This window comes from Cariama cristata, unplaced genomic scaffold (genome assembly GCF_000690535.1).
Source record: "Cariama cristata isolate BGI_N322 unplaced genomic scaffold, ASM69053v1 scaffold39, whole genome shotgun sequence".
In the NCBI taxonomy this organism is placed as follows: Eukaryota; Metazoa; Chordata; class Aves; order Cariamiformes; family Cariamidae; genus Cariama; species Cariama cristata.
This window is the reverse complement of record NW_009637166.1, coordinates 2248-16835: the sequence shown is the minus strand read 5'-3', so window position 1 is coordinate 16835 and position 14588 is coordinate 2248. Positions and strand designations below refer to the sequence as shown.

The window sequence follows — 14588 nt, the reverse complement described above, 5'->3', positions numbered from 1 at the left end:
TGCTGATGTGCTGCCAAATCCTTAGCCCTCTGCAACGAAACCCCAGCACATCCCAGTCATGCACAGTCTAAAAAGGTTTGGAACATCATTCTCGGGGACTGTCAAAGCAGCACTGCAGAATTTGTGCTGCCAAATCCTTAGCCCTCTGCAACGAAACCCCAGCACATCCCAGTCATGCACAGTCTAAAAAGGTTTGGAACATCATTCTCGGGGACCGTCAAAGCAGCACTGCAGAATTTACGCAGAACATTTAAAAAAAAAAAAAACAACAAACAAGGCAGTCTTTTCACAAGAGTTTTATTTTTATTGTAATGTGTAATTCTCCTTCTGAATCTCTATATTCAGAGAGAAGTGGTAAAGACTGTGTGTTACAGTGCACTTACATCAGTGAGATTTATGTCAGCACACAGAGAGAGGAGAATGATGATAGCGCAGGGAAAAGGGATAGTAAAGAGAATCAGAAACTGTGTCGGATCAGGCACTGATTGCACTGGAAAATCCATAGAGGCTAAACAAAATAAATAGAGAAAAGATGAAGAGGACAAATCTGTAGTAAAATGGAAACATTTGTTAGGATTTTATTATTTCCTTTCATGCCCAAGTTTGTCATCCAAAATTTAAATGAACAATGAAGAACCATCTATTTCAATGCCCTGCAAAGGGAGTTAGTGCACAAGTCCAATAAAGTAAAGCTTTTTCACATTATTCACTCGGAATTACACTGAGTATTACATTCCCCAAAGAACCATTTTTTCTGTGGAAGTTATGGAGGTGGTGAAGTGGCAGAAATGCCAGGCAAACCCAGAGTTATTAATCAGATATGCATTGGTTCCCATGGCTTCTCTTTTATTGCTGTTGTTCTTTCTGCTAAAGGTTTGCTGTTTTGGTTGCCAGACTCCCTGAGTCTGTGAAGAGTGACCATTATGTACAGAAAATCTTAAAGAAACTGGAAAAATATGGCAAGACTCCCGACTTGAAAATTCATCCAGACACCTTTCTTAAGGCTCTGGCTGCTCTACAGGTGTGGGAGCTGTGTTCTCCAGAAATTGCTGCAGCTGTGGAGGTGAGACGAGTCCAGTTCTTGATTCTCTGTGGGATGAGGGTGGGGAGAGCAGGCAGCTACGGCTGAAATTCATGCAGTGGAAAATTACCAGATGAAATCATTTAGGATCTCACTAGATGAAGATGCTACTATTCACCTTTTACAAGGCACTTTGAACTCCTCAGAAAAAAGACGTTATGACAAGCATTGGATTATTAATCAGTATCATTTTGTTGTTATGTCATTGTTGATTTATTTACCACAGTGAAAGTGACACCTGTCATAAATTGTTAGGACACTTGAAGAGAAACATTAACTTGTTGTGCTCTGAAAAGGCCTGTCGTTCCCAGTAGTTACACCCATGAGCTATTCAAGTAACGTATTGCGTCACTGATCCAGGAACTCTGCAGATATCTTTGTTTTTCTTCAGCAACATTAAAATAAAAAAAAAAAAATAATGTGCTTCTCAAGATCTTAAGTTGGGCTCAAGTCTTGTAGTTGTAGAAGCAATTGGCAGGAGGAGGACACAAGAAAGGGAAGAGAATACATTTCGAACGTATGCCGCTAGGTAGTCGAACCAGGTAAGGAACTGACAAAAATGGCAATGCTGCCACCTTGTGAGTTTTCTTCTCATCACAGTTATTTCCCCTAACCTGCAAGACCAACAGAAATCTCTGAGAGGCAGCAGGTTACTGTGCATTTTACACCTATCGAGTGTTATCATGCCTTACAAAGGCACAGGTTTAGCACCCAACATGTCGAGATCAGACTGCCTGTATTTTCTTGATGTCTTATAAAAATAGGCATTTTGTCTTGTGCCCTGATTTGCATAGTGACTAACCAGAGAGGCAGCCTTGCCTTAATGTTCAACACGTAAGTCTCTGTTGCTTGCTGGTTTTAGATCTATTTCTTTACCACTTCCATTCTGTTACCTTTGCGTTTTGATCCCTCACATTAGTGCGATAGTAATAGACAAAAACATGTGAGCATAGCTGAATCTCCTATCTATTTATTTATACATCTTTCAAAAATAGCCACTGAGGAAGGAGGACCTTGGTGCTCCTTCTGACTGGAATAGATAAAGGAAACTGTCACATTTTAGGAGCAAGAAGAGCATCACTGAATATGACCTGGCTGATACTGACAGAGATTCCAGATGAAGTTTTTATTTAACTTCAAGTTGCTTTAATGTTTGTACTGCAATGGTAGGTAGAAGACAGCTGCGAGTTAAAACACAAAGACTTGACTTGGAAGGATTCAGGATATAAATTGCAATGAAGATTGTAGAGCTTTACTTTTAATTCATTTTAGAGCATATCCAGCTGTTTTGAAAGTTGCATTAAAAATGTTTTGGTGGTATAAAGCAGTATGCTAACTGTTTGCAGAAACCATTACATTTATTCTGTGGTCACTGGTCAAATTTCCCCATGTTACCTCTCTCTTACACATAAATCAAAAGCTCAGGAAAGAACCTTTTTCTGTTTCAGTTTGTACGTGAAAGTATTGTGCAAATGCCAGAAGAGGATTTCAGCGAGTGGTTTCAGACAAGAGTAGCCCCACTCAGTGCATAGTCTTCCACCTTCTAATCAAACGGCCAGATGAGATGGTTTTCCAGCTACAACTGTCTTCAAGAAGAAAACTACTGCCTGTTGAGATCTGCCTCAAGGAAGACTAGGGAAGGGGAGTTAACTTTAGGAAGTCCTACTCACCACTCTTGCACAACTGAAATTTGTCTCTCTACAGTGCTCCACTGGCTGTAGTCGGCATAGAAAATAAAAGCTAAATACTGTTTCTCCTTCCTGTATGATGTCTTGGACACACTGTCAAATTTCAGTCTCATCTAACCATGTAGGATGAAGACTGAGTTTCTAATCACAGGTCAGGTAATTTCTTCAGACATTCCTCTAACAATACCTACAGTATAACAAGCGTCTACTCAGTATGGATATACTGATTTCCATATCTAAATAGCATTGTCTGTTTGTTCTTCATTTTAGCTCTCCTTTATAAAAAAATATCCCAAGAACAGGGTAGCTGTAAACTTTAAGACAATACTTTTTTTTGCATTAATTCTTTTTTGTAATTCAGATGTTTTATTTTTGCATTGAGTTTATTCTGTAGTGATTCTGTGATTATGGATTAATTCTTGCCTTATTAAAATCAATATCGAAAAACCAAGCATCCTTAGATGCATTTCCCAGATTTTCACGTGAAGATCTGTTTTCCCATGATTGCCCTTGCATATGTTTGCCATTACTCTGCTGGGTGAGGCAGTAGAATGATGCTCCTGAACTCACAGACAGTGCTAAATACATGACCTTTGTGAACCTGTCTGGGCTGAACCGTGTATTTCAAGGTGGGTCACAATTGCTGGGTGATGGAATCAGTGACCCAGTGATGTTTGAAGCTGGTGATCTTAATGAGCTGCTTACTGCTTACCTGCCTGTCCAAGCTTCCAGAAGACCCATTGGGGAGAAATGCTGTTGATCCTTCAGCCACAGTAAGGGGAAACAATGCCAGCTTAGGGTCCAGGTGAGTACAGTGACCGCTGATGTATAATATGTTGTTGATTAATGGGCCTCATTTTGTCCCCTCTTCATTATCATGAGATAAATGTTTTTGAAGGAGGAGCCAAGAACGCAGATTTCTTTGACTTACAACCATCAGGGAAAAGTAAGCTCTTAAAGTTCTGTTGTGCTCCCACTTTTCTCATTCCATATGTGGTGGTGGTAAGCTGGCAATTGTAAAGGTAGTGAAAGCCGTATTTTCCCTTGTCCATGCTTTTCTTTCCCTCCACCTCAAAATCCAGTGGCAGACTTCCTCCAAAACGCTGTGGGACTGATCCAGTGCCCAGTAAAATTGGTGGCAGTGCTTCTGCGAGATGAGCAGGATTGAGGTCTCATTCTGACCTGTGAGACTTTTAACTTCCTTGCAGCCCTCCGTGCATTTTGAGAAACCTCGATTCTGCTGTTCTTTTGGGATCATTTCACCAAGACCTGAGTCAAGTTTCATAGTCAGTGCTGTTGTGTTACCCTGTGGCAAACAAAAATAAATCTTAATTTAGCAGTTTGGGAGCTCCTAGTTGAACTGCGGTTACACAAGGTGAAACCTTCGTCTTGGTCTTTCTGCACTACATGGAACTGCAGATATAAAGTGGTGAGTTTTCCTTACATACAAGAAATGGAAACAAAGGGGCTTGTCCTCTGCCAGAGTGCATGAGCCATGCTGCCAAAAGCAAAATTTCATACAAGCTGAGCATGTGACCTGATTTGTCTGCCTGCAAGATGAGATGACTTTTTCAAATGTGATTAGCTAATGTTTGAGCAGCTCTTTGAGCTCCCAAAGCAGGATGCTAATGCTGAATATTAGTCTCTAATGTTTTCATAGGATTATGAAATATCTTATCTATGTTTTTGTTTGACAATGGCTCTTCTCTCTCCTATTGCCACCAGATAACAAAAGGGACTCCTCCTCTAAAAAGAAAATATATTGTCTTTTCTCCTCCTCGAGTATCAACCTAATGAAAAATTTTCTGCTTCTTTTACTCTGAGGTAGAGAAGAGCTCCTCTGGAGCAAATTAGCAGCTTCCTTTTTCCTGCTTCCTGACAAACTTAGTTTCCTCAGGCAAGATCCTCAACCCTACTCAAGTCTTTGCCAATTTAAAGGACTGAAACAATACAAAGAGGTTTGAGGCCCATACCCAGGTAAAAGAAGACTTGGGCTTTTGAAACTTTGGGGTTTTTTCCTGCAGATATCTCGGATTCTCCCAAATACTTCTGTGACCAATCTCGCAGTCTTTGACTCACTACTTCAGTAGACCTTTGCAAGGTAGGTTCAAAGTAACTCATTTAACACATTGGAGATGGATGCACCAAGAATCCAAGCAATTTGCTAAAGGTCGACAGAGCGTGTGGTAGAGCTGCTTGGATTAGTGTTCTGTCCACTCATCCTCCTCCCATTCTGTTCTGGTCCTTTATAATTTCACCTCATGGGCCAGTCATTCACAAATTCCTTTAGCCAAAACAAACCATGCAAGCTTGAGTTGGTCACTTGCTTCGTGCACTGGGGAGATGTTTGGGGGATTCAGATACTGAACTCAGAGAACCTTGATCCTGTTTTCCTGCTGCCTGATGTGTTCCCAGTGTCATCCAAACCCCACCCTCCCCAGATTACACCTCTGGAACTGAAATAAGAACGGTTTCCTGGGTGTCACTAGTGGCAGGGCAGAAAATTATTGCTGTATGAGAATTGCTTGGATATTAGGCTAACAAGTGTTACAGGAAAACTCATCAATTAAAATTAATGCCTCTTTCACCATTCACCCTTCTACTTCACAATGGTTCTGAAATTGTCATCTCTACTCTCCTTTCTACGAAAGATTTCACCGTAGTAGAAAAGAAGTCAACCATTCTATTATATCAACAACAATAGTCCCACTGTGTTTTATATTGGACATAAAAAGCAGCATCTTATAGGGATTATAAAATAAACATCTCTTGTCTTTCTTGGAGATAGGCTGTCTTATTTTAAATAAATACCACAATCATCGTAGGAGTATTCAGAAATCAGGGTACATCTTTCTAATTGGAATTTCAGCTTTATGTATCACCACTCTATTCTGCTGTCTTGTAAATTAATGGCACCATGCCAGCATGTTAAAGAGATGCAACTGTATTTGACCTCACACATTAATAACAGTAATTCTTTTGGCTAAGTTTTAATAAATACCACTGTTGTAGCATTGCAGAAGATAAAAGGTCAGGCTAACAAACCTCGGGATATTTGGGACCAGCTCCAGCTCCTATTTAAGGTCAATGGAAAGGTTCTTATTGACCCTGTTGAGCATTGATTACTTGTAAAATCAGAATAGGTTGTTATGACAAGTGCAATGGCTGTTCTTGTAACCAGCAGCGCAGTCTTTTATTCAAGGCACTAACTGAGTGTTTGTAGCCATACTTCTTGCTATGCAGCAAGCCTACACAAAGCAAAATAAAAATACACTTCCCACTAAGAAAGCTGAACAACCACCAAAAGAAAGTGATCAAAGAGAAAAAAGATGTGACAGAAGGAATGCAGGTGGGAAGAATTCTCAGATATCCCAACATTAATTTCCTGTCTCTGGTGAGATTTTTTCTCATCTGCCTGAAAGCAACTTCCCAAGAAGGACGAGTGCTGGACTTGTACCAAGGGCATCAGGTTATTGATCTGGACAAATCCTTCAACTGTCCAGTGGCAGAGAGGTTTCTGTACAGACCCATTCTTCTTGCTGAAGTCCTCATCCTACTTCTCTATCTACAGATTTCCAATGACTTGATTTCCTCTGCCTGGATGCTAAAAGGTTCAGAGGCCCCTTCAAGGGGCATTTTACTGGGAAGTATGTCTGAGTAATGATTTAAAGATTTAGTACTACTGAGGGCTGGTTTATGGTTTTCCATAAATAATAATAATATCAGAACTGTTTTGATCAGAGTAGAAATAATGACATCAAATGTATATGTAGATAGGACTGTTCTTCATCCAATGCCTGAGGTGCAGTGAGTGGAAGTAAAGCTTAATCTTTCCCACTTTGGCTGGAACTGAATTGCACCTTTGAAAGTAATAGAAGGCTCTGTCTCAGGGAAGATTACCTTAGCCAGCCCACCACGCACATCATCTAGTGAAGCTGGAAGAACAGTTTTTGGAAGCAGACATCTTCCCCTCTCCATTTCTGTTATAACCCACACAAGGGTTGGCATGGCTTGTTCTATCCCACCCCTCAGTTCTTCTGGGTAGGAAATGTAATTTCCTCCTATTTTTAAATTTGCAGCCCTGTATTTGGGTGTTTGTTTTTCTTTAGCAAAACCTTGGCTTCCTTGATTTAATGGACTACTGGCTGAAAGAAATCAGTGTTTTGTGTATGATCTTTTCAGCTGATAGCAATTAGCTGGGAGGACATACCAGGGCCTGAAACACCCTGAAGTTGCCCTGTTTCTTCTGCTCTTCTTAATCATCTGTCATTGGCCAATGTCAAAGATGGGATGTCGATGCATTTTGGTCTAGCTGATGCTTGTGTTTTATGACAAAATTGGAGAAGGAGGGGAAAGTTGAGGCTGTTGGATAACAGTCCAACAAACCAGTGTCACTGTAGCGCTTTTGAAGTTGTGTTTATCTGTTCATCAGGGTAACTGGCAGCAGAAAGGATATTCATTCAGGAGCCCTTTCAGCAGTGAGAAGCGAGGAACACTCTTCTGCTGCTATGCCAGAAGGGCAGGGAAACAGCGGCATTCATCCCATTGAACCAGCCACTGAGTTCCATGTTTTGAGGATGCCACGACAGCTGACTGTGACTCCCTCTTTGCGGTAAGTGGCCATTTCTGTACTAAAGTGCGGTCTTAAGAAATAAAAGGGAGATCCTAGGTTATTCCACAGTCGAGAAGGGAAATAAAGGGTGTATTCCGTTGGAAGGGAAAGAATCTGCTCTTGTACAAAGCAGAGCCAACCTTAAAGCTCTTTCCCGTCAGAATACGCCTTCCAAAGGAGCTGGCGTGCTATAGCTACATGAATCTCTTGCAGGCTTTAGGCTGATTACTGCACCAGCCCCACACAATTACATTATTTTCAATGATGTCTGTCCTGATAAACAATGTCAATTTTCAAGATTCTGCTTTTCCATTGTTGAACTAGACTTTTGCAGTGCACTTCTCAGGGGCAGGAGGGAAAGGCTGAAAAAGAAAGGCTTTTCTCTTTGTTGATGTGTCTTTCCGATTTTTTTTTTTTCCTGGTAAATGGTGGTTTCTTTTCTATGTGATTTGTAGAGCTGTTTATTAGGGTGGCTACATTTTAGTACATTACATTGTAAATTACACCCAACTGTATATGATGGATTTAGTTATTGTGCTATAAATTGTAGTGGATTTTTAAAAGAACCCATCATGGTTGACAACTGGGACATCTGATTTATTTCTAGTGCCAGATTACTATAACAGTCATCAAAACATTGTCTTGCACAGGTAGTTTATTAGAACATTTCTCACAATATTCTAACAAATACTTGCCTCTAAGAGGCTGTTTCCTACCTATGGTTCTTCAAACCATGTTTACAAAATAGGGCGGGTTGCAGCTAAGGGAAATACGTATGGTCTATAATGAAAACTTTGCACAAAAAGTGTGGAGGGAAGATTACAATGTCCAACTGTTCCCATTTGTTGTAGGAAAAGAGGAAGAACTGTGACCTATATAATCTAAGTGGCTGAGATAAAAATGACAAGCAAGCTTTTATTCTTGAAAAAAAAAAATAGACTTGATTACTGCAGGCTTGTAAAAAGAATCCAGGACATGATCGAGGACTGAATATTGTTCAACTTTAAAAGCCCTCTCCAAATTCTACAAGAGAATTACCAGATTTTCTCATGCATGAAGTGTAAAAAGAAAATTAAGGAATTATTAAACAAAACAATCATTTAGTATGGAAACTGGGGAGGGATGAGCAATGGGCAATCAGACGACTCAGTCATAGGCAAGGAACATTAGTTAGCTAGTCTTTGTCTACAGTTACAGCCCCTTCTATAGCTAAAGGGGACGAGAAGCCCTTCACCCACACAGAAATCCTGAATCCAGAAGTACCAACAAGCACACAAGTTAGCATAGGTACTCTGGATTCTGGTCATTTCTGGAGAAGCAGTTCTCTCGCTGTTAGCCTTAGTGGGGGCTAAGAGAATTCACCTGGCTAGAGGTATATGGCTAAAGCTCAGTTTTCAGAGCAGGTCTCCAAGGAGCATTTTTCCTGTAATAGTATTGCATCTAGATATTTGACAGCCACGGAGCATAGCATGGCAATTGTGTCCCAAAATAGAATATTTGTGTATTTATCAGTCTGCTCTGCTGGTATCTACCCAATCAGTAGCTTTATCTGTACTGCAATTTGACTGGCCATCACAGGACAAAAGTGAACACTGAGTTTATATTTTTGATTTTTATTTTTTTTTTGAATAAACGTAATGTATAAACGTAATGTATAAATTAGGAAAAGGAATCATGTCCTGTTATGCCTACATCCAGGTTATTTCCTGGTAGGTTTCATTTCCCAGAAACAGTATCCCAGTTGCTTTTTCCCCGTTAAACAGTCTCCTGATGTAATAGTTAAATGAGTTCTACGCCATGTTCACCAGTGCACTCTAGGCCACTGCGATTACATTGAAACAGAACTGGAGTGGCACTGATCAGTCAAATCCAAATTTGATGACTCTTCTAATTACTGTATTTGGGAATCTTTAATGAAAGAAGAGTACATGTGTATATGTGTGAGAGAAGGAGAGATGGTTCCTATGGGATGCTGCACAATGGAGAAGTGCTAAGGATATTAATTATTTAGAGAACACTTCAGCTTATCTCGCAAGTTCAGATCTGAGTCCAAATCCAAACTTTCCCTAATGGGTGCATTTAGCCTTTTGGTTCGAGCCCTACCCTACTTGTAAGTAACATATTAGTTTAGCCACAGAACAATACTCATAGCCATGCCTGTGTGTTGCTCTTGTTTGGATTGTGTGAAGCTGGAGCTGATCCAGAGAAGTCTATGAAGAAATTCCAGACTGACTGTGGGGTGAGTGAGAACTAATTAAATTCATTGTCTGTATCAAAAGCTTTAATTAATAGAATATGAAATAATCTTAAATAATCCTGAAACACTTTCATAAACATTTGAATTCATGAAAATTGTTCAAAATGGCAATTTTCAGTTACTTGCTAGTACAAATTACTTTGCAGTTTCTTTGATAATACAAATACCACTTAAGTTGGCAAAATTGTTCAAATTCTTAAACAGGTCTGTTATAAAAGTTTTTGGGAACTCCTAGAAAATAAATGTTAATTAATATTTCCAAAATGCTGAATTTACAGCACTGCATTGCACAGCCACATCTGAACTGAATTGTCTAGCAGGAAATCTGAAAAATTAGGTGCCCAGTTTAAAAGAAAGATAGATATAATTGAGGTGTCTGCTATTAAACCCCTTAGTAGTAACTCGTTGTAGAAGAAAACAGGTAAATTAGATTTAAGATAGTATAGGCTGTCCATACACAGTGACAAAGAAACAAACATGTTTTCTTTATGATGTATTTTAAATAAATGCTATATCCACATTGTTTTTAATTAGATTACATAAATGATACTGTCCATCAGAAACTAGCACTGGAACCTTGGTGTGTGTGATAACATTCTTAGCAGATGAAGGTCTAAATTTGAAGAACACTACACTTAGCTGTAGAAAAGTTTCAAAACATAATCAGTCTGTTTTAACATATTCCAAATACATTCAACTAAACTGCTGATATTTCAGTCCCTGCAAAACATGAGCAGAGCACAGTCAAACTTACATAAGTATATCTAAGAATTTTAATAACTGCTAACTCTGAGCAGCAAATCCAAATGTGAGTTCCGTCAGGCAGTAAGTACACACTAACGTCTGTGGGATTTTTTCAGAAAAAAAGTCTCACTATTGCCAATGTGTAAGGAAGAGCGCTGGGTGAGAGCTGCAGTGAAAGCAGTTAAGTCAACACCAGCAATTAAGTTAATGCCAGCAGAGTGTATGCAGCACTGGGTATGTCCCTGAATACTACCTCTTTGGTCAAAAAGCGTGTCCCAGTCCCTGATCAGTCAAACTTAAGAGTACAATGATGCTTTTTGGTCTTTGCCTAGCTGTCAGATAGCGGGTGTCAACCAACACACAAACATACTAGCTGCACCCAGTCATCCTGTATCCCAGACAGTCCCATAGTAACCAGGGACAAGCCTACCTCAGGAATAGCCACCTGACCCAAGAAGAAAGGTAGTGAGGACATGTAGGACTCCTTCATTAAAGGATAGGCTTGGATGTTCTTTTTGTAAGGCCTCTTAGCCTCTGCAACTGCTTCTATTCAGAACAGAGTAATTTTCTAGTTTTTCAGGTGTGCTACAGAAGGCAACTGCTAAGAACACTTCTTAGCATGGTAATGTACTCAAAATGTGCTTTAGAAGTGACTTATAAGCAAAATTGCTGCCTGGAATTCATCTCCCCAAACTTTTAATCTTAAGGCATGCAAGCTCACTTCGGGAGCATTCATCTCCACATGGATTCTAAAGGAAATTCGACTTAGCGGAGCTGTGATGCTCTGTTTTCAGATAGTTGAAGTGAGGTAAGATAAATCCTGCCATTTCAGTGCTACAAAGGGACTGCTACAACAGACTGTCTTGTCAGTCACAAGGAGAAAAACTTCCAAGAACACGAACTCATTTGCAGGGAAATGGAACACTGAGATAAAACAAGGGCTCCTCACAGCACAACACACGTCACCCACAGCACTGAGCAGATGCCCGTTGCTGTCTGAGCTGGCGTAACAGATCCTTTAATGTTGATATGCGACTAAATCAGATAGGTCAGAAGCCAGGAGATAGAATGGAAGAGAATAGACCATGAAAAACATAGAAAGACATGTGTTTAAGCGCTAGCAGATTTGCACAGTCAACTTACTTATTGGCTTCAAATTATGATAGTACTTCAGAAGGTTATCAGTGAATGAAAAGACAATCTCAGACTGTGAAGGAAACTTTCATTTTTATCTGAACACTTCTCTGTTCACATATTTATTTACCATTAATAATTTACCAAAGTTAACAGCTCATCACGGACCTTTGATGTTTGCAAAGCCACAGCCCACAGTTATAGTCCACAATGAAAAATAAGAGTATATAGCTGCCGGGTAAAATTGCAAAGTTATATTTAAACTAAGAAAGGCATTTCTCTCACAATACCTATTACAGCATCACCATACGCTAATCCTAGTGATAGAATAATGCATCAGCCCCACAGACGCTGCTGACTCAGTAACACCCACAGAAATACAGTAGCAAAAAATCCACCATTTTTAAGGAAGGGAACATGCATCCTTCCAGCCATTACACTTTCTGCTATTTAATATGCCACATATTAAACTCTGTCCACTTCAAAAGCAGGAAAAATGAGACATGCCCCTGTTGTGCCCCAACTGGTTATATACTAGAAGAAATAATGACGGTGATGTGAACAGACTTGGGGAAAGGTCTAAATTAATTCTTGAAGTGCGATGTAATGCAAATATATGCAAGTTGGGGAAAAAAAAAAAGCTAACAGGAATTTAGCCTTTGATTCTTGAATGTTCTCATTTATTTATGGCAGAGAGTTAAAGGGCAAATAGACCTCTTGATTCAACGTTTGTGCCATGGACAGATATTGACTCTGATCTGTTTCTCATGGAAAAGAAATAATTTTCAGACATGTTGTCTCTGTCTTCTTTATAAGTCCACCTTCTATTGTGCCTTCCATGAGAAATCACCATCAAAATTATTCTTGTAACTCCTTGACTACAGTATTCAGTTAAATAATACAGCAGCTCCCTGTCTTAGGAAAAGTCTAACTGTGTGAATATTTAGTATGTATGAAAACCAGTAAACTGTACCTATCTGATTCAGCCTCATAAATTTATAAGACCTGTGCTAGGCTCCCTCTGAATCAACCGGAATCTAAGGGCACTCAAGTAAGTTTATTTTCTGTCTCGTGGATAAAGGGTTTTTCATTTGTCATTATCTAGCATTGCCTGGATGTAATTTATGAACATTCTGTGATACTGTCAATGGAGAAACTTAACTTCAGAGCTAGGAACAACTATCTTTATGATAGCTTATTACAACAATTTCCTTTGTGGGATGTTGACAAAGAGTTTGATCCAAATATTCATTTTGAATCACTAAATGATAGGTAGCAGCAAGCAGCCTCCCAAATCTCTCCCTTCTCATTTCTTATCATGCTTAAATAAGTTTAGTGCTTTGAACAATTGCTTCTGTCTACAAGCTCCACTATGCAAACAACATAATCACCCAAACAGCAGCTAGGAGATACCAAAACATCTAAAACCAAAAGCGTAACAGCTACTTGCCAAAGCCTGCCACTAAACCTTCATGGTACAGCTGTGTTGGGGTCAACACAAGGAATTACAATAGATTTTTTTCTACTTGCACTTCTTGAAACTGTAATAGTCCTGCTTTCCTTAGTACTGCTTAGTCATTTGCTGTACCTGTTTTAGTCATTAACATAATCTTAGTTTTTATCCAAATTTTCTGTTGGTTAATAGTAGTATATTCACTGCCATCACACTGAGGCTACTTAAATCAGTGTGCAATGGATACAGTATGAGAATTTTAGACATTGAATTAATTTCCAGTTTATAGTTTTCTCTTCCCTTCGGATTACAAAGTAGCCAGGTTTACTGTTCTCTCAGGAAGGATAAAGTATGGCTAAATGATGGAAGAAGCTTGGGGGGATTTTTTTCTTCAGATAAGTAGAACTCACCTTGGAGCCTTACGTGGCCATTGACTGTTACTGTGACTTCCTTCCCTGAAAGAGTTTTTTTAAGTCTGGGTGGAAAAGGGTTCCTGTGATAGTCTTGTCTGCTGTATTTGGAAAGGCTTCAGTCCATGATCTAGCCAGACAACAATAGCACTTTGGAAAAGTGTTGCTCACAGGTCTCCTTTATTATTTCTATAGTGCTTTTTTCTGTGTAATAACCCAGAAGGGTTGGAAACAGAGGCAATGATAGGCAGCTGTGTGACCATACTGAGAAATAACAGCTGAAAGACACTGTTTGCATTACTGTCAGGTTACTATTCCTCTGTTGGGCACACTGCGCGCTCTTAAAAATTTTCAATTACTCTATTTTTGCCTAAGAGTAGTTGGGGAAGAGCAATGTGCTTATTTTTGCCATAGGAGAGCAGAGAGAACATCACCAGCTCTGATGCATAGGGCTTGACTGTGCTAGTCAAACACAGTCCCATGTAAGACCAGTTTGGTGACACATTGCCACATTGTTCCAGCAAGAACTGTGATCTGGAAATGCCTCCCTCACCTTACACGGAGCTAGGGAAGCCTAGCCCATCTGACCAGTCTCTCAGGCCAGTACAAGGTCCCACCAGCTCCTTCTGGCATGACTCTACACTTGAGAAGATTTCATAATGCTCAGGATTTGCAGAGACTCTGTTCTCTTAGTGCTGTGGAGAACCAACAAGGAAGCTCCTTGTATCATGTTGTCTGGATGTACATGTTAGTCCCAAACAGCCTCTGAGTATTAAACCACTGTTTTTGATCTTTATGTGAACTTTGACTTGTGCGTGCAGACACTGGAACTTCTTTCCAGAACCACTGCGAGCCATGAACATGCCTTTGAGGAGAGTCCTACCAGCCAGCAATACAGCAAAGCATGTACAGCAAAGAGACCATATTCTGCCTTACAACAAATCCTACTGTCAAGCTATAGCACCCTCTAAAATCAGGGGAAGAAGACCTTTAAAAAAAATAATCTTGAAACTGTCATATCTCTAGCCCATCTGCTTTGCCCATCATGATAAGCAATTTATTCAGCATCTTGCCTTACTCATATTACTGGGAAAAATCTCCGCTCTGTGCAGAGTGATCAGTTTCTTTTTCAAGACTCAGCTTGAAGTGCAAGGCTGTAAGCAAGAATATTGGATACTCTGACTCATTCTCTTGGAAGGCTATTTTTAT

The 14588-nt window shown here is 39.8% G+C and overlaps 1 protein-coding gene across 1 annotated transcript in view; it reads left to right on the top strand.

Moving 5' to 3' along the window:
* CCDC60 (coiled-coil domain containing 60) overlaps nucleotides 1–7381 on the top strand; it is a gene marked incomplete at its 3' end in the record, with an annotated part of 68960 nt that extends 61579 nt beyond the window's left edge. Inside the window, exons 12-15 of the mRNA XM_009708165.1 lie at nucleotides 874–1063; nucleotides 2530–2592; nucleotides 3495–3574; nucleotides 7202–7381. Coding sequence (XP_009706467.1) covers nucleotides 874–1063; nucleotides 2530–2592; nucleotides 3495–3574; nucleotides 7202–7381 — 513 coding nt within the window. The remainder of the gene's footprint in view (nucleotides 1–873; nucleotides 1064–2529; nucleotides 2593–3494; nucleotides 3575–7201) is intronic.
* Nucleotides 7382–14588: the final 7207 nt, after the last annotated feature.